General features: G+C 51.9%; 2 protein-coding genes across 7 annotated transcripts in view; one reads left to right on the top strand and one right to left on the bottom strand.

Moving 5' to 3' along the window:
- CACNA1D (calcium voltage-gated channel subunit alpha1 D) overlaps positions 1 to 7,874 on the top strand; it is a 333,155-nt gene extending 325,281 nt beyond the window's left edge. For 3 of the 4 annotated variants that reach the window (XM_023189554.2, XM_023189557.2, XM_023189555.2), the window contains 3 exons: positions 2,800 to 2,921; positions 4,135 to 4,455; positions 5,266 to 7,874. In XM_023189554.2, coding sequence (XP_023045322.1) covers positions 2,800 to 2,921; positions 4,135 to 4,455; positions 5,266 to 5,559 — 737 coding nt within the window. In that variant the 3' untranslated portion in view covers positions 5,560 to 7,874. The remainder of the gene's footprint in view (positions 1 to 2,799; positions 2,922 to 4,134; positions 4,456 to 5,265) is intronic. The other variant, XM_023189556.1, reaches the window with a different exon arrangement.
- The window catches only part of CHDH (choline dehydrogenase), a 34,895-nt gene continuing 27,083 nt past the window's right edge, over positions 7,219 to 15,030 (bottom strand). For 2 of the 3 annotated variants that reach the window (XM_023189560.2, XM_023189559.1), the window contains 4 exons: positions 14,572 to 14,706; positions 13,640 to 13,782; positions 13,042 to 13,144; positions 10,460 to 12,298 (listed from right to left, as the gene is read on the bottom strand). In XM_023189560.2, the coding sequence (XP_023045328.1) occupies positions 11,880 to 12,298; positions 13,042 to 13,144; positions 13,640 to 13,782; positions 14,572 to 14,706 (800 nt within the window). In that variant the 3' untranslated portion in view covers positions 10,460 to 11,879. Of the gene's footprint in view, positions 12,299 to 13,041; positions 13,145 to 13,639; positions 13,783 to 14,571; positions 14,707 to 15,030 lie in introns of all 3 variants that reach the window. The other variant, XM_023189558.2, reaches the window with a different exon arrangement.

Below are 15,030 nucleotides of genomic sequence, written 5' to 3'. Positions count from 1 at the left end.
CCATCCTGAGAGGTAGGCAAACCACACACATGCTTTTGCTGTTGTCAGCCCTGCTCCACTCTGTGATGGGGTGACTGAGCCCCCAAAGGGGAAGAGTGGGCTCAAGTGCAGAGCCAGCTGTGCCCCAGGCCCGTCTTGCAAAACCCCATGCCTCTGAGGGCCACCTGGGACATTCTGGTGTCCATCTGTCCTCAGGCCCCTCCAGGCCTTATCCTCCTCCCTCATCTTCCCTCCTCTTCCTCATCTTCCCTCCTCCTCCCTCTCCCTCGTCTTCCCTTCTCCTCTTCCCTCCTCCTCCCTCATCTTCCCTCCTCCTCCCTCATCTTCCCTCCTCCTCCCCCATCTTCCCTCCTCCTCCCTTCTCATCTTCCCTCCTCCTCCTCCCTCATCTTCTCTCCTCTTCCTCCCTCATCTTCCCTCCTCCTCCCTCATCTTCCCTCCTCCTCCCTCATCTTCCCTCCTCCCTCCCTCATCTTCCCTCCTCCTCCTCCCTCATCTTATCTCATCTTCCTCCTCCCTCATCTTCCCTCCACCTCCTCCTTTTCCCTCTTCCTCCCTCATGTTTCCTCCTCCTCCCTCATCTTCCATCCTCCTCCCTCATCTTTCCTCCTCCTCTCTCATCTTCCCTCCTCCCCCTCCTCCCCCCTCATCTTCCCTCCTCCCCCTCCCCCTTCCTCTCTCTTCCCCCCTCCTCCCCTCCCTCGCCTTCCCTCCTCCTCCCTCACTTTCCCTCCTCCTCCCTCATCTTTGTGTCAGGTCTGTCAGTGCCCTCTGTTCACAGGGCAGGTTTTGGACTTGTTGGTCCCCTTCACTCTGGGGCCAGGAAATCCACCCCACCTAGAGGGGCTGGAACTGGGGCTGGCTGCTCCCACCTACTTTCCCTCTGCAGCAGTGGGTGGCAGGAGCTGGAGGATCTGGGTCATCCTGAGCGAGGAACTCCAGCTGGGGGAAGGGGTGCAGCCCTGGCCCCTTCCAGCTCCTGGCTGAACAGTTTCATTTTGGACATGTAGGCATTTTGATGACGATTAAGGACTATCCATTTCTGGAATTTCTGAGGAATTAAGCATGTCTTTGAAGAGGACTCTAATCAGTAACCAAAAATAGCCGTGACACATCGGCTTCTGAGTCTGCCAAGTGCATATACTGTAAAGCACTGCTGGGAGGTGCCCAGGGCCCTCTGCCTCACTCCAGCTGTCACAGCCCCACTGGGGAGTGTGACCAGACCCATTTCCATGGTTAATATTTAATTCCTCAGCCCCAAACACAGGCTGCTAAATGAAGTCACTCCATTTCCATAAATACTAGATGAAACAGATGCAGGTGAGGCCGGGTGGAGGCCCTCGCCCTTGTGAGTTCCACTGCCTTCCTCAGGCCTCGGCCTTTGTCTGTTTCCTACCTGGCCAAGCCAGCAAGCACATGAATCCCACCGGCCACAGTGCCAGAGAAGAGCTGAGTGGGTAGGAGTGGCTGTGCTCGTGATTCATGAGGTGGTTTTGCTTTGCTGCCCCGCAGCTCAGACCTTGGACAGGGAGAATGTTTCACTCCACCTGTGTTCTCAGCTGCGTGGGGATTCCCTCCTCCTCCGGAGAGCGTTGTGCAGAGCACAGGAGATGGTGGGGATCCATGGAGCGTTTTAGACATGGAAAAGCACCGCATGCGGGAGAGGGACTGCTGCTCTCCTTTCCCAGCCCCCCGCCCTGCCATTCGATCTGGAAACCTGTGCTCCACAGCACAGTTGGCCCCTGGGTGGTGCGTGGAGGGAAGGCTTTCTGATGAGGCAGCCGTGTATGTTCCATGTAGGCAACTGAACAAGGAGGCCCCACAGTGCACAATTCCTCTCTCCTGGGCAGTGCCTAACCAAGGACTCAGCTCAGTCTCCGTGTGCAGCCCCAGTGTGCCTGGGAATCCTCTCCTGGCTAGGCCCTGGGCTTTCCAATAGAGGAATGAGGGGCCTGTGGAGTTTTGCCTGGGCTGAGAAAGGCCCTGTGACCTGAGAAAAGCAGCAGTCAAGATAGGAGCCATAAAAATGCCTTGTAAAGTAGGTATGCTCTCGACAGAGGCCCCTGCAAGGGTAGGAGGTTTCTGGGAGGAGGCTGCCGGCTGTGTCTTAGGGCCCCAGAATTCACACTGATCTCCTGGGCCTGGTGCCCTGTGCTGCTGGGAGCTGTGGATGGTCTTGTCAGGCTGTGTGTGAGCCTCTGTCGGAAGAGCTGTTGGCAGGACAAGCGTTTTCTTAAAGCTAGGGGTGTCCTTGTTTGTCTTCAGTGCTAGAGAAGCTGAATCTTTCCTAACAACAACCAAAAAAATTTGCTTATTAAGCTGATCAGTGCAGTTAGTCCCTCCCTTTAAAACAGGTGTAAACACAGGAGCCCCAGCAAGATATGTCAGCTCCTGGGGACACTTAGGGTATCTGGAAGGTGACAGTGGGAAGTGTCGTGGGGTTCTGGCAGGACTTGGGTTCTTGCACCGAAGTCCTGTGTGCTCCCCACAGTATGCAGGGTCAGGGCTTCCGACTCGGATCAGTTGCCCTAGGGGCTGCCTTCGCTCCTCCTCCTGAGAACAGGCGAACATTTAAAGGTAGTAAGTTCGTACTTTTAAAAACATCCCTCATTGGGGCTTCTGCCTTCATCCTCTCCTCCTTAAAAGTTTGGAGACCTCACTACCTAATCTTTCTCTCGGACAAACCACTTGCTTCTTCCTGGGCTCCTTGCTGAGCGTCCGGGACCATCCTGACTCTGAGAGACAGTGTCCTGGCAGAGAACCTGCTTCACAGTTGCATGATGCCCTTTGCTTTCCCAGCCCACCGCAGATCCTCCTTCAACTTCGAGTGCCTGCGCCGGCAGAGCAGCCAGGAGGAGGTCCCTTCGTCTCCCACCTTCCCCCACCGCACGGCCCTGCCTCTGCATCTGATGCAGCAACAGGTGAGCGGCCCACCTGGTCTCGCCCCCATGCCCAGGGGCACCCCACATAGGACCCACCATCAGGTCACTCCCTTCTCTTTGGCCTTAAGCATCAGGAGGGAAGGAGAGAATCTTCACCTACCGTCTGGTTAATCTTTGTAACAATCCTGCCAAATAACTGTGGCCATGAGCCCCATTCTGCCCAAGCTCACACAAGCGAGCGACCGCTGGCATTGGAATCCGAGGAGCCAGCTGCCAACGCTGGCCTCTCTGCCCAGGTGCCTCCCTGCGGCCCCCACCACCTCTTCCTGGCATTGAATACAGAGCCTGATGTGACCTGAGCTCAGGGAGTGGGGGCCACTTGGCTGACTCTGCACAGTCGGTGCAGCCCTTCATTTTCTCTAAGAAGTGCTTCCTTCGTTAAGTGTATGGGTCCCTCCATGGGCAGGGCCGTGTGGGCACTATGCGGGCTTCACCTCCCCTGCCTACCGAGGGAGCAGTCTGGGGAGAACAATTTGCCCACATTGAGGGCGGCTGCACAGGCAAGAGGGTGGGGTCAGAGCCCACTCACCAGGGCTTTCCCTCGAGGATAAGAATATGGCGCTTTTTCTTTCTGAAAATATGACATCAGAGATGCCACTCATTCGTGCATGATGGGGTGGTGGGCATGGACCTGTGCTGTTTACAGACTGGGTTCCCCGTCCCTCTCTGCAGAGTGAACCGTAAGGTGCATCTGCCGTGGTGGGATTGTAAGGCCGGGGCTTGTACCCAGTGCTTTAGCACATGCCAAATGCCAGCTCTAGGATGCGTTATTCCAGAGCAAAGAGAACCAGCTATGTTTTCCTATAAATGCTAGGAAGTGGTAGTTTCCCCTGAAAGTACTTCGGTATTTAAACCCAGCATGAACTGGGTGGTGTGTTCACACCCACAGCTTGTTGGGCTTCCCTGATTCTTCTTCATTCTGAAGCAATTTCATGAATTAGCAACCGATAACTCCTTGGGAAAAGCCATAGGAGATGCATTATAGATTCAGGGTAAAAGAAAGCACAGTCTGCTAGAAAACCAAGTCGTCACCGCCCATTCATTCAGTGTACTTCAGTGTACCCATGTCTTTTCCAAGTCTTTGCCTGGACTGCCCCTGGAGAGCGCAGCACCTGTGCTTGGTCTGTGTGCAGGAGGTTTGAGGCCTGGACCTCTGAGAACCTCTGGTCTCCCAACGCTCCTCTCTCCTCAGATCATGGCAGTTGCTGGCCTAGATTCAAGCAAAGCCCAGAAGTACTCACCGAGTCACTCGACCCGGTCATGGGCCACCCCTCCAGCAACCCCTCCCTACCGGGACTGGACACCGTGCTACACCCCCCTGATCCAAGTGGAGCAGTCAGAGGCCCTGGACCAGATGAACGGCAGCCTGCCGTCCCTGCACCGCAGTTCCTGGTACACAGACGAGCCCGACATCTCCTACCGGACTTTCACACCAGCCAGCCTGACCGTCCCCAGCAGCTTCCGGAACAAAAACAGCGACAAGCAAAGGAGCGCGGACAGCTTGGTGGAGGCAGTGAGTATGGCTCTTGGCCATGGTGGGCAGGAAGCACCAGGAGCAGCAGAGGTGCAACTGCAACAGCAGGAAGGGCAGTGGTGGGAGGGCGGCCAGGCTGTGAGCCAGGCTGCCTCAATCGGACACTTCTGAGCAGCAGGAATGTACCTGAAGCATGAGTTAAAAACTGGTCACCACCACTGGGTGCGATGGCTCATGCCTGTAATCTCAGCACTTTGGGAGGCCGAGGTGGGTGGATCACCTGAGGTCAGGAGTTCAAGACCAGCCTGGCAAACTTGATGAAATCCCATCTCCACTAAAAATACAAAAATTACCCTGACATGGTGGTGTATGCCCGTAATCCCAGCTATTTGGGAGGCTGCAGCAGGAGAATCGCTTGAACCCGGGAAGTGGAGGCTGCAGTGAGCCGAGATCACACCACTGCACTCCAACCTGGGCGACAGAGGGAGACTCCATCTCAAAAAAACAAAAACAAAACAAAACAAAAAAAAACAAAAAAACTGGTCACCACTATTGATTCTCATAAATGAGCTGTGCTGGCATTATGGGTGCTGTTCCAGCATATGTTTCTAGTTTATACTAAATGTCTTTCCCCAGTGGGTTTCACTCTTGTTGGACCATGTGTAGTTTTTTAGCTCCGGGACATTTTCAAAGCCATTTACATTAGTTATTATGTATGAGGTCTAGAAAACATGATTGAGCTGCATCCCCAAAGCACACGGTGCAGTTAGCACTGGAGTTTTCTGTTATCCCCCTGCCCTGCAAAGCCTTATAACACCCCCATGCCATCCATCCCTCTTTCCTGTACAGGTCCTGATATCTGAAGGCTTGGGACGCTATGCAAGGGACCCAAAATTTGTGTCAGCAACAAAATATGAAATCGCCGATGCCTGTGACCTCACCATCGACGAGATGGAGAGTGCAGCCAGCACCCTGCTTAATGGGAACGTGTGTCCCCGAGCCAACGGGGATGTGGGCCCCCTCTCACACAGGCAGGACTATGAGCTACAGGACTTTGGTCCTGGCTACAGCGACGAAGAGCCAGACCCTGGGAGGGATGAGGAGGACCTGGCAGATGAAATGATATGCATCACCACCTTGTAGCCCCCAGCGAGGGGCAGACTGGCTCTGGCCTCAGGTGGGGCACAGGAGGGCCAGGGGAAAAGTGCCTCATAGTTAGGAAAGTTTAGGCACTAGTTGGGAGTAATATTCAATTAGACTTTTGTATAAGAGATGTCATGCCTCAAGAAAGCCATAAACCTGGTAGGAACAGGTCCCAAGTGGTTGAGCCTGGCAGAGCACCATGAGCTCGGCCCCAGCTGCAGGAAACAGCAGGCCCCGCCCTCTCACAGAGGATGGGTGAGGCGGCCAGACCCGCCCTGCCCCATTGTCCAGATGGGCACTACTGTGGAGTCTGCGTCTCCCATGTACCAGGGCACCAGGCCCACCCACCTGAAGGCACGGCGGCAGGGTGCAGGGGAAAGTTAAAGGTGATGACGATCACCACACCTGTGTCATTACCTCAGCCATCGGTCTAGCATATCAGTCACTGGGCCCAACATATCCATTTTTAAACCCTTTCCCCCAAATACACTGCATCCTGGTTCCTGTTTAGCTGTTCTGAAATACAGTGCATCAGAACCCAGCTACCAGCGATCATTGTGAGGGCAATGGGACCTTACAAATAAGGTTTTCTGTGATGTGACTCCAGTTTACACAAGAGAATCTCACTCCGATGGTCGGTTTCTGACTGTCACGCTAAAGGGCAACTGTAAACTGGAATAATAATGCACTCGCAACCAGGTCAACTTAGATACACTAGTTTGTTTAAAATTATAGATTTACTGTACATGACTTGTAATATACTATAATTTGTATTTGTAAAGAGATGGTCTATATTTTGTAATTACTGTACCGTATTTGAACTGCAGCAATATCCATGGGTCCTAATAATTGTAGTTCCCCGCTGAAATCTAGAAATTACTAGTATTTTTACTCGGGCTATCCAGAAGTAGAAGAAATAGAGCCAATTCTCATTTATTCCGTGAAAATCCTCTGGGGGTAAAATTTTAAGTTTGAAAGAACTTGACACTACAGAAATTTTTCTAAAGTATTTTGAGTCACTATAAACCTATCTTTCCACAAGATATATCAGATGACTATTTGCAGTCTTTTCTTTGGGCAAGAGTTACATGATTTTGATACTGTACCTTTGGATCCACCATGGGTTGCAACTGTCTTTGGTTTTGTTTGACTTGAACCACCCTCTGGTAAGTGAATTACAGAGCAGGTCCAGCTGGCTGTTCTGCCCCTTGGTTATCTCTAGTTATGTATTTCTCTGCTGCCCACCCAGGGCATTTTTTGCATCACTGGTGCAGAAATGCGTAAGTGGATGAGGTACAGCTGCTCTTGTCCTCTGGGGACTGGTGGTGCTGCTTAAGAAATAAGGGGTGCTGGGGTGGGGGTGACAGGAAAACCATGGCGATCTATAGGATTGGAATGTCGGGGTCTGTACAAATTGTATTGTTGCCTTTTACAAAACTGCTGTACTGTGTGTTCTCTTTGAGGGCTTTTATATGCAACTGAATGAGGGCTGAAGTTTTCATTAGAATGCACTCACACTCTGACTGTACGTCCTGATGAAAACCCACTTTTGGATCATTAGAACCGTCAAGGCTTCCTTTTCTGTCAACAGAATTATGCCGACTGTCAAGTTACCTTGGCAGGGATTCCCTGCAATCAAAAAGATAGGTAGCAATTTTAGTCCAAGATTTTTAATAGTATATACACAACCTGTTAATGGATTTTTTTTTTTTTTTTTTTGTAAATAACACCACTTTGTTATGAAGACCTTACAAACCTCTTCTTAAGACATTCTTACTCTGATCCAGGCAAAAACACTTCAAGGTTTGTAAATGACTCTTTCCTGACATACATCCTTTTTTATTAAAATACAAAATGTTCTTCAGAATAAAACTGTGTAATAATTTTGTTATATTTGGGAGCTCTCCTTGCACAGGGCTGGCATTTGCCAGTGAGAGCCTCCGGCGGGGCAGGTACTGTGCCAGGGCAGCTCTAAAATTACGGATATTCTCTCTTATCCTCCTGGTTCCTTCAGTGCCAATGGTAACCTAATACCAGCTGCAGGGAGCACCATTTCTCCTAAAGGGCTACACCACTGTCAACATTATCTTGGACTCTGTGTCTCTCTCCGTTGGGTCTTGGTCTTACTGTGTGGCTTCACATCAGGCCAAAGTCGCCAGACCAGGACCCTAAGTGTCTGGTAGAGGCGATGATCTTTTCCAAAGTCAGTACTTACAAACTGGCGTTTTTACAGGCTATACCACTTCCTAATACCTGTCTGCTTTAAGCCTGGTTCAACCTCTCATCGAATATTAAATTTTTCTTTGTAAGAAAAATTTGAAGTTGTAGAGCATGGTTTTTTGTTTTCCTTTGTCTTAGGAAAGTTTTAAGATGAAATGTTTTTCCTTTTTGGTTCCCTCCCCACCTGAAAAATACACATTTTGTGTCCACAGGAATAATACATTTAGTTTCTTTAATCTTATGTTTCTCATAATCTCTCAAAATGTAAATGGCAGCTATGATTTCACTGTCACCTGGCAGCAAGAACCTCACTAAGAACCATCTCTGCTCAGCCTATGGACTCCGATATCCACCCAGCTGGATCTCACTTCACCAGGTGGCACTTTCCAGCTCTATCCTAAGAAGTTTCAGAATTAGGCAAAGGCCAGGCATGGTGGGCTATGAGGGTCATGTTACCTCTCGGTGCAGGCTCACCTGTGTGAGATGGGACCCAAGCACCACTTGCTTTACTGCTGACCCTGCTATGAAAAAACTGGAGCAGTTTCACCTTGTGTACATATCAGCATCGTGTCTTTGCCAATTGCATTTCCTATGAAAGTTTTTACTGTTATGATGGGTAGCTGGCTGGTTTATAAAAACAGCTTGACATCACGCACAGAGCCCCGACTCCCTGACTAGCCCACCCCAACTCAAAAACCGACTCCGGGGATGTCTTGTTGAAAAGGTTATTTCTCTAAAACAGTATTTCTTCTCCTCTCCTGGGGACTAGGAGGGCAGGAGAGAATGAGCAGGAGGCCTGGGCTCTGGTTCCAACATCAGGAGTGACAGGGTGGTCTCAGGGATGTCCTGTGAGGATAGCCTGGGCCACTATAACAGGGCCAGTAGAGATGGTATTTTATCTTTAAAAAAATCTGTATTAGATCTGATGTTAAGTTGGCTTATCAGCAGAAGCATGAAACCACTTCTGAGTGGTGGGACCCGGTTGGCTGGAGAAGAATCTGGTTTTTGTTGTTTTTTTGAGACAGTCTCATTCTGTCACCCAGGGTGGAGTGCAGTGGTGCAATCTCGGCTCACTGCAGCCTCCACCACTGAGGTTCAAGAGATTCTCCTGTGTCAGCCTCCCAAGTAGCTGGGACTACAGGCGTGCATCACCATGCCCAACTAATTTTTGTATTTTTAGTAGAGACTGGGTTTCACCATGTTGGCGAGGCTGCTCTCGAACTCCTGGCCTCAAGTAATCCACCCGCCTCAGCCTCCCAAAGTGCTGGGACTACAGGCATGAGCCACCATGCCCAGCCAAGAAGAATCTATTTGAATTCATGGAGATGATGTCTGCAACCTTTGCTACGAGCAGGAAAGACTAGATGTTTGGGTGCCTACAACTCCTGCTTCAGGAACTCGCCATCTCCAGTTGGGCTGGCAGACGCTCTTGGCTCCCACGCAGCCCACCCCGTCCCCTATTCCATCAGGAACTGCCTTCTACTAGTGCAGCGGCTTCAACACAGGCTTCTGCAATAGGCCAGGGCTCTTAAGAGCACTGGGCACATGCACAGCATTCTGTTGTGCGCTTGTGAACCGTTTTTGCAAAGCACGCTTCTCTGTTTTTAGGTACTGCAATCTTTTTGCCAAGGGGCCCGATTCCCTATGCGACTGAAGATGGGGGGGGTACCCTCTGTGCACCCCACTGTGTAGCAAGTGCCTTTCTCCCCCATGCTGGCTTCCTCAGCTGACAGCCTCTCCTCCTGGGGTGAAAGGCTCCCTTCATGGCAGGGGAACTCTCAGGTTCTGGACATATGACACCATCTTTTCTTTTGAATCTCATTCCTGTTATGGCCAAATTGTGCGACTGTGTAGAACATGGCTAAGTATTTGAGAGTGAGAGAAGGGCCGGGGTGCAATCAAGTAGCACCCCCAATGGACCCCCTCTTACCACATGATGTTTTGCTTATTTTAAAATACAGCCACCAGACTGAACCCACCGTGGTCTCAGAGGCTGACACACCCATGGGACACAGAGATGGTAGAACTAAGTGACTGTCACCCTGCCATATCCATGCCTGTTCCAGAGAAGAAGCGTCAGCAGAGTCATGGTTGGCCCAGGACCCTCCCCTGCCCTTGAATGCACACACGCTCCAGCAGGAGAGCTGCATGAGGCCCTCCCAGCCGAGGGGCTGGCACCTGAACTCCTGTGCCTGCACTCCTGCAGGCAGCCCCGAGACCCAGGTGACTGATGGCCATGGACTGCTGCTGTGGGGCAGGTGGGGACCCTCCGTAGGAGAAATAAGTCTCTTGGCCAGTTTAGAATTTTCTTTCTTGACCCTCTCTTGGAACAAAAATTAAAAAAAATAATACAGGTAAGCTTAAACAAGAGCTGCTTAAGATTCTTAAAAGGAGAGGTGTGATGCGTGTCTCCCTTCTGCCTTTCTAGGTCTTCTCACAACTAAGTTGTGGCCGTCGGACCCCTACCGTCTGCATGCCACCTCAGTCCTCTCAGATCCCAGCAAAGCCTGGAATCCCCCCGTTTTCTCCCATCCTTATTCTGAGCCTAGTGCCGATGCCGGTTTCAACGTAACAACGCTTTTCTTCCCAGCCCTTGATGGTAGATGTGGATGTCTGGAAAAATCCAAGCGCATTTTATTTTCATTACCTTGTCAGAACAGTCTGGAGAAGGCATCTCAGATTCAAATGTAAGTGACTGGATCATTTTATTGAATGGTAAGAAATTTAAAGAGCAAAGAGCTGTTGTAAATGCTACTTGTATATTTTTTCCTCCAAAACTCCAATCTGGAATTGATTTTTCTTTCACACAGGGGCATTTCTACAGGAACAGGGTGCATGGCTGTGCTTAACTGCGTTTTCCATCCTGGTCTGTTCCTGTGGACGTCTAGAGAATAAGAATTAACCATCCTTGTCCTCTGCTGGGATGGTTCAGGCTGCCAAGTCATTTCCCAAGCCCATTATGAGAGAGTCCTTTCTCTGGCTAGCTGCTTCAGTAGGAAACAGTGATCTGGTATGTGGGGTTTGCTCCGGGTTTCTGCATTTCTTGGTAAAAGGAAAACCTCTTAAACTGCTAAGTCATGAAAGCTTTGGTAGTGAAGTCAAGTGGTATTCCCTCCAGACTCCTCTCCCGTTGAATAAGGTCCAAGAAAAACTCAGGTTTTTTTTTTTTTTTTTTTTTTTTTTTGGAGACAGGGTCTCACCCTGTCACCCAGGCTGGAGTGCAGTGGTGCAATCAGGGTTCACAGGAGCCTCGACTTCCTGGACTCAAGCCATCCTCCCGCCTCAGCCTCCTGAGTAGCTGGGACTATAGGTATACACTACCATGCCGAGCTAACTGTTTTCCAGAGACAAGGTCTCACTATGTTGCCCAGGCTGGTCTTGAACTCCTGAGCTCAAGTGATCTTCCCAAAGTGCTGGGATTACACGTGTGAGCCACTGCACCTGGCCCCCGTTTAATAATAACCAGAGCCACAACCCTCTCAGAGTGACCCAGCCAAGCCCCAGTTACCTGCCTTACTCTGAGAGTGATATTAGGAAGCAAGAAAGGAAAAGCCAGTTTTTCTACCAGCAGGCAACTTTCCCCTCTGAACAGGGACACTGGAAACTTAGGTGCCAGCTGAGGCTGAACTAACTACTGTGTGACTCACTGCCTCAGCTAAAGCTTGCAACTCGAGAAGGAGGATGCCCCTTCCTTGGCGAACCCTCCAAGGGTCTGGCAGGCACCCAGCCTCTGTGCATGGCCTGGGAAGGAACCACTGCCCTGGGTTAGAGAATGCCAATGTGAACACAAGACAAAGGATGCGGCAGGAGTTAACCATCCTCCCCTTCTGTCCCTCCAGGAGGCAGGGAGAAGCATCTTAGCCTGAATGCTGGCCTTCCCCAAATGGCCCACAGGGAAAGGCTGGGGAAAAGGAGCTTGATTCACTGCCCAGTACTTGTCTCATTTCCCAAGAATTTATCCAATTCTCAGCCACGGAGTAGGGTACCACCTGGGTCCCAGTGTGCTAGAGAGTTTCAGGAAGGCGCCTGGGAGCAAGGGCTGTGCTGGCCCTCTTGGCTCATCAGGTGGTTTCCCTGGTCATCCTCCAGCAGCAACTGTCTTAGCGCTGGGTGGCCAGCGTCCTGGGCTTGTAGACAGGGACATCTTTGTCCCAGAGTACAGGCCGCCCCTTGATAATGTCAGCTGCCTTCTCTGCGATCATGATTGTGGGGGCGTTCAGGTTGCCACTGACCACGCTAGGCATGATGGAGGCATCGACAACCCTGAGGTTTTCCACCCCAAGGACCCTTGTCTGCGGATCCACCACGGCAGTGGGATCGGAGGGCTGGCCCATCTTACAGGTGCACGAGGGGTGGTAGGCGCTGTCGGCTTTTGCCCGCACGAAGGCATCTATCTCTTTATCTGACTGAACGTGGCTTCCTGGCTGGAGCTCTTTCCCTCGGAACGGAGCCAGGGCTTCCTGTGCAAAAATTTCTCTGGTGAGCTTCACACACAGACGGAAATCCTCAATATCAGTTTCTGTCGAGGAAAAGAAACAGGTGAAGACCCCGCCTTTTGCCCGTGCTGGCCTCACTGGAAGATTCGCAGCATGGAGAGGCTCTGTAAGCTGTCTGAGGGGACAGTGTTTGGGGACAAAGTTCAGGGCCATGGGGGACTGAGCCAGCAGGCTGCTGGTCCCCTGTCCATAGCTGGTTAGACTGTGCCGTGTAGCTCAAAGGTAGCATCCTACATGGACACAGCCTGCCCAGAGGCTCAGGTTTCAATCAGGGGTCGGACTTATCGCTAGGGCAGGGATAAGTACACACACCCTGCCCCTGCCACAGTGTGGCTGTGAGCACGCTGCAGCCATTGCTGGGCAAAACCCACCCAGTGGGTAGTGCTTGTTTTTGCTGCATGCAAGGAGGCAGGCCCAGGAATGAAATTTGCTTTTAGAGGCTGCTCAGAGTGACAGCAGGAAAAACGCTCTACCTACAGACCTGGCACCTGCACGGCACAGTCTCCCTGCACATCGCAGCAGATTGTTCTGAAAGCTGCAAATCTCCCCTACTGTCTAAACCCCAGGACTTCATTTCTTTCATGTGTCCCGGGACACGACGGGGCTGCCTACGCAAGTTTACAGCCTAAAGTGATGGGGCAGGGGATGACAGAGGGTCACCTGTGTCTTGGAAAGTGCAGTCCAAGGGTATGATTCAGGGATAAACAGGAACCCCACAAAGGCAATCGTTTGTTCAAGCCCAGGAAGACACAGGTGCGTGAATTACCTGTTGATAAGTAGTTGGGCTGGATCACAGGGTGCTCCTGGGGATTGGCACTTCTCAGTTTGAGCCAGCCCACACTTGTGCCCCGCATGGGCCCCACATGCACCTAGAAGAACACACAGGAAGGAGTGATGGTCCCTCCATAGACATCCACAGTGAACTCCATCAACCCTGGTTTACCTGCGGGGCGGGCCTCTGCTTCCACAATCAGTGGGGAGCAGATGCATGTTAGCATTTGTCTGCATGCTTTACCCACCTCCATGAGTGATTGCAAACCACCTCAGTGAATCCCTCTTTCATCCTGGCCTCATATTCCATGACTCAAAGCTTTCAGAGGTGGTGACCCCAGGGCCAAGACAGCACCCCCCAGTCTGCCCCACTTCTGGTGCTCGGTACCTAGTCTGCATGGAACAGTCATACCCTTGGCACACACCACACAGACTGACACGCTGGGCAGCTGGAAGGCAGGGGACAGGCCGCTGTGTCCCCCACTCTGCAGCCATATGGCACCAGGGAGAATGCTGCCTTGGAAGATGGGAGCATCTTGCTTCCTGGTGGGAAGGAAACATCCTGAGAAGCTGAGGCTCCTCCAGCTGCTCACCTGGTAAGCCTCCTGCTGAGTGGGGACCCGCCCGTGGTCAATCACTTGGGATGGCAGGAAATGGAACTGGATGTCCGGGTGGGGGACCCCAGGCTGGCTGCGGATGAACCCACCTGTTTCCAGATGGGCAGTGGCTCCCTTCCCTGAGAAGCAGAAGAGGATGAGGCAGAAGAGCCAGTCAGGGCGTGACAGGTGGGCCGGCTGCTCCTGGTTTCCCTCCTTTCTCCGGGCTGCTGCTCTTCCTTTTCCTGGACTCCATTCTAGTGCCTGGACCCAAGTCCTGTCCACATCTGTTCACCTCCCACAGGGGGCTCACCCAGCACCACACCATGAAATGTCAGCTATTTGCCAAAAGGATGGCATCCGCTCCGTTCTCTACCTGGGCCAGTTCTGCCATTGCCCACGCCACCTGCCTTACCGGCTCTTCCCACCACCTAGCACAGCACACAGCACATATTAGGTGTGTGAGAAATACAGGCTGAGTGGATGAGCAGGATTTCAAACTACCAGGCGCAGCTAGAAATCAAATGGAAAAGGCTGCAAAATGAATGCTGATTCTGCAGTCTAGCCCCAAAGTCTCCTCTCTCCACCTTTTCTCCTGGCTCCTTGGACCTCGCCTGCTGTCCAGCACAAGGCCATCCCTGCCCATCTGTAAGGAAGAGCAGCCCCTAAGCCCTGAGGAGTCTCACCTCCAGCAGGCCCTGGGCAAAGTTCCTTGGCATGTGCTATTGCTTCTGGTCCTCGTTTCAACCTGCCAGGTTGAAACTGTGCCTCCCCATTTTGAAGATGAAAAACTGAGGATCAGGGCTAAGGTAAATAGCATAGTTCAGCATCAAACCCAGCACCCAGTGGCCAGAACCCTTGTTCAGCTCCTCAGGAAGGAGGTCTCAATGCTCACAGTCTCCTCCCAGGTTACTGATGAGCGTGCTCACCTGTGAATTTCCAGAGCCACTCCAGACCAATGCAGACCTTCTGCAGGGGCTTCTGTGCTGAATGAAGGGTGATAGGGCGGGTGCATGCCTGCTGAATGTAGATCTCCAGGTGATCTTGCAGGTTCTGGCCAACCCCTGACACGGGAAGGAGTGGTTAAGAAAATGGCTACCGGCCGGGCGCGGTGGCTCAAGCCTGTAATCCCAGCACTTTGGGAGGCCGAGACGGGCGGATCACGAGGTCAGGAGATCGAGACCATCCTGGCTAACACGGTGAAACCCCGTCTCTACTAAAAAATACAAAAAAATAACTAGCCGGGCGAGGTGGCGGGCGCCTGTAGTCCCAGCTACTCCGGAGGCTGAGGCAGGAGAATGGCGTAAACCCGGGAGGCAGAGCTTGCAGTGAGCTGAGATCCGGCCACTGCACTCCAGCCTGGGCGACAGAGCGAGACTCCGTCTCAA

This window comes from Piliocolobus tephrosceles, chromosome 2, assembly GCF_002776525.5.
Source record: "Piliocolobus tephrosceles isolate RC106 chromosome 2, ASM277652v3, whole genome shotgun sequence".
Lineage (NCBI taxonomy): Eukaryota > Metazoa > Chordata > Mammalia > Primates > Cercopithecidae > Piliocolobus > Piliocolobus tephrosceles.
This window is presented reverse-complemented; position numbering and strand designations above follow the sequence as displayed.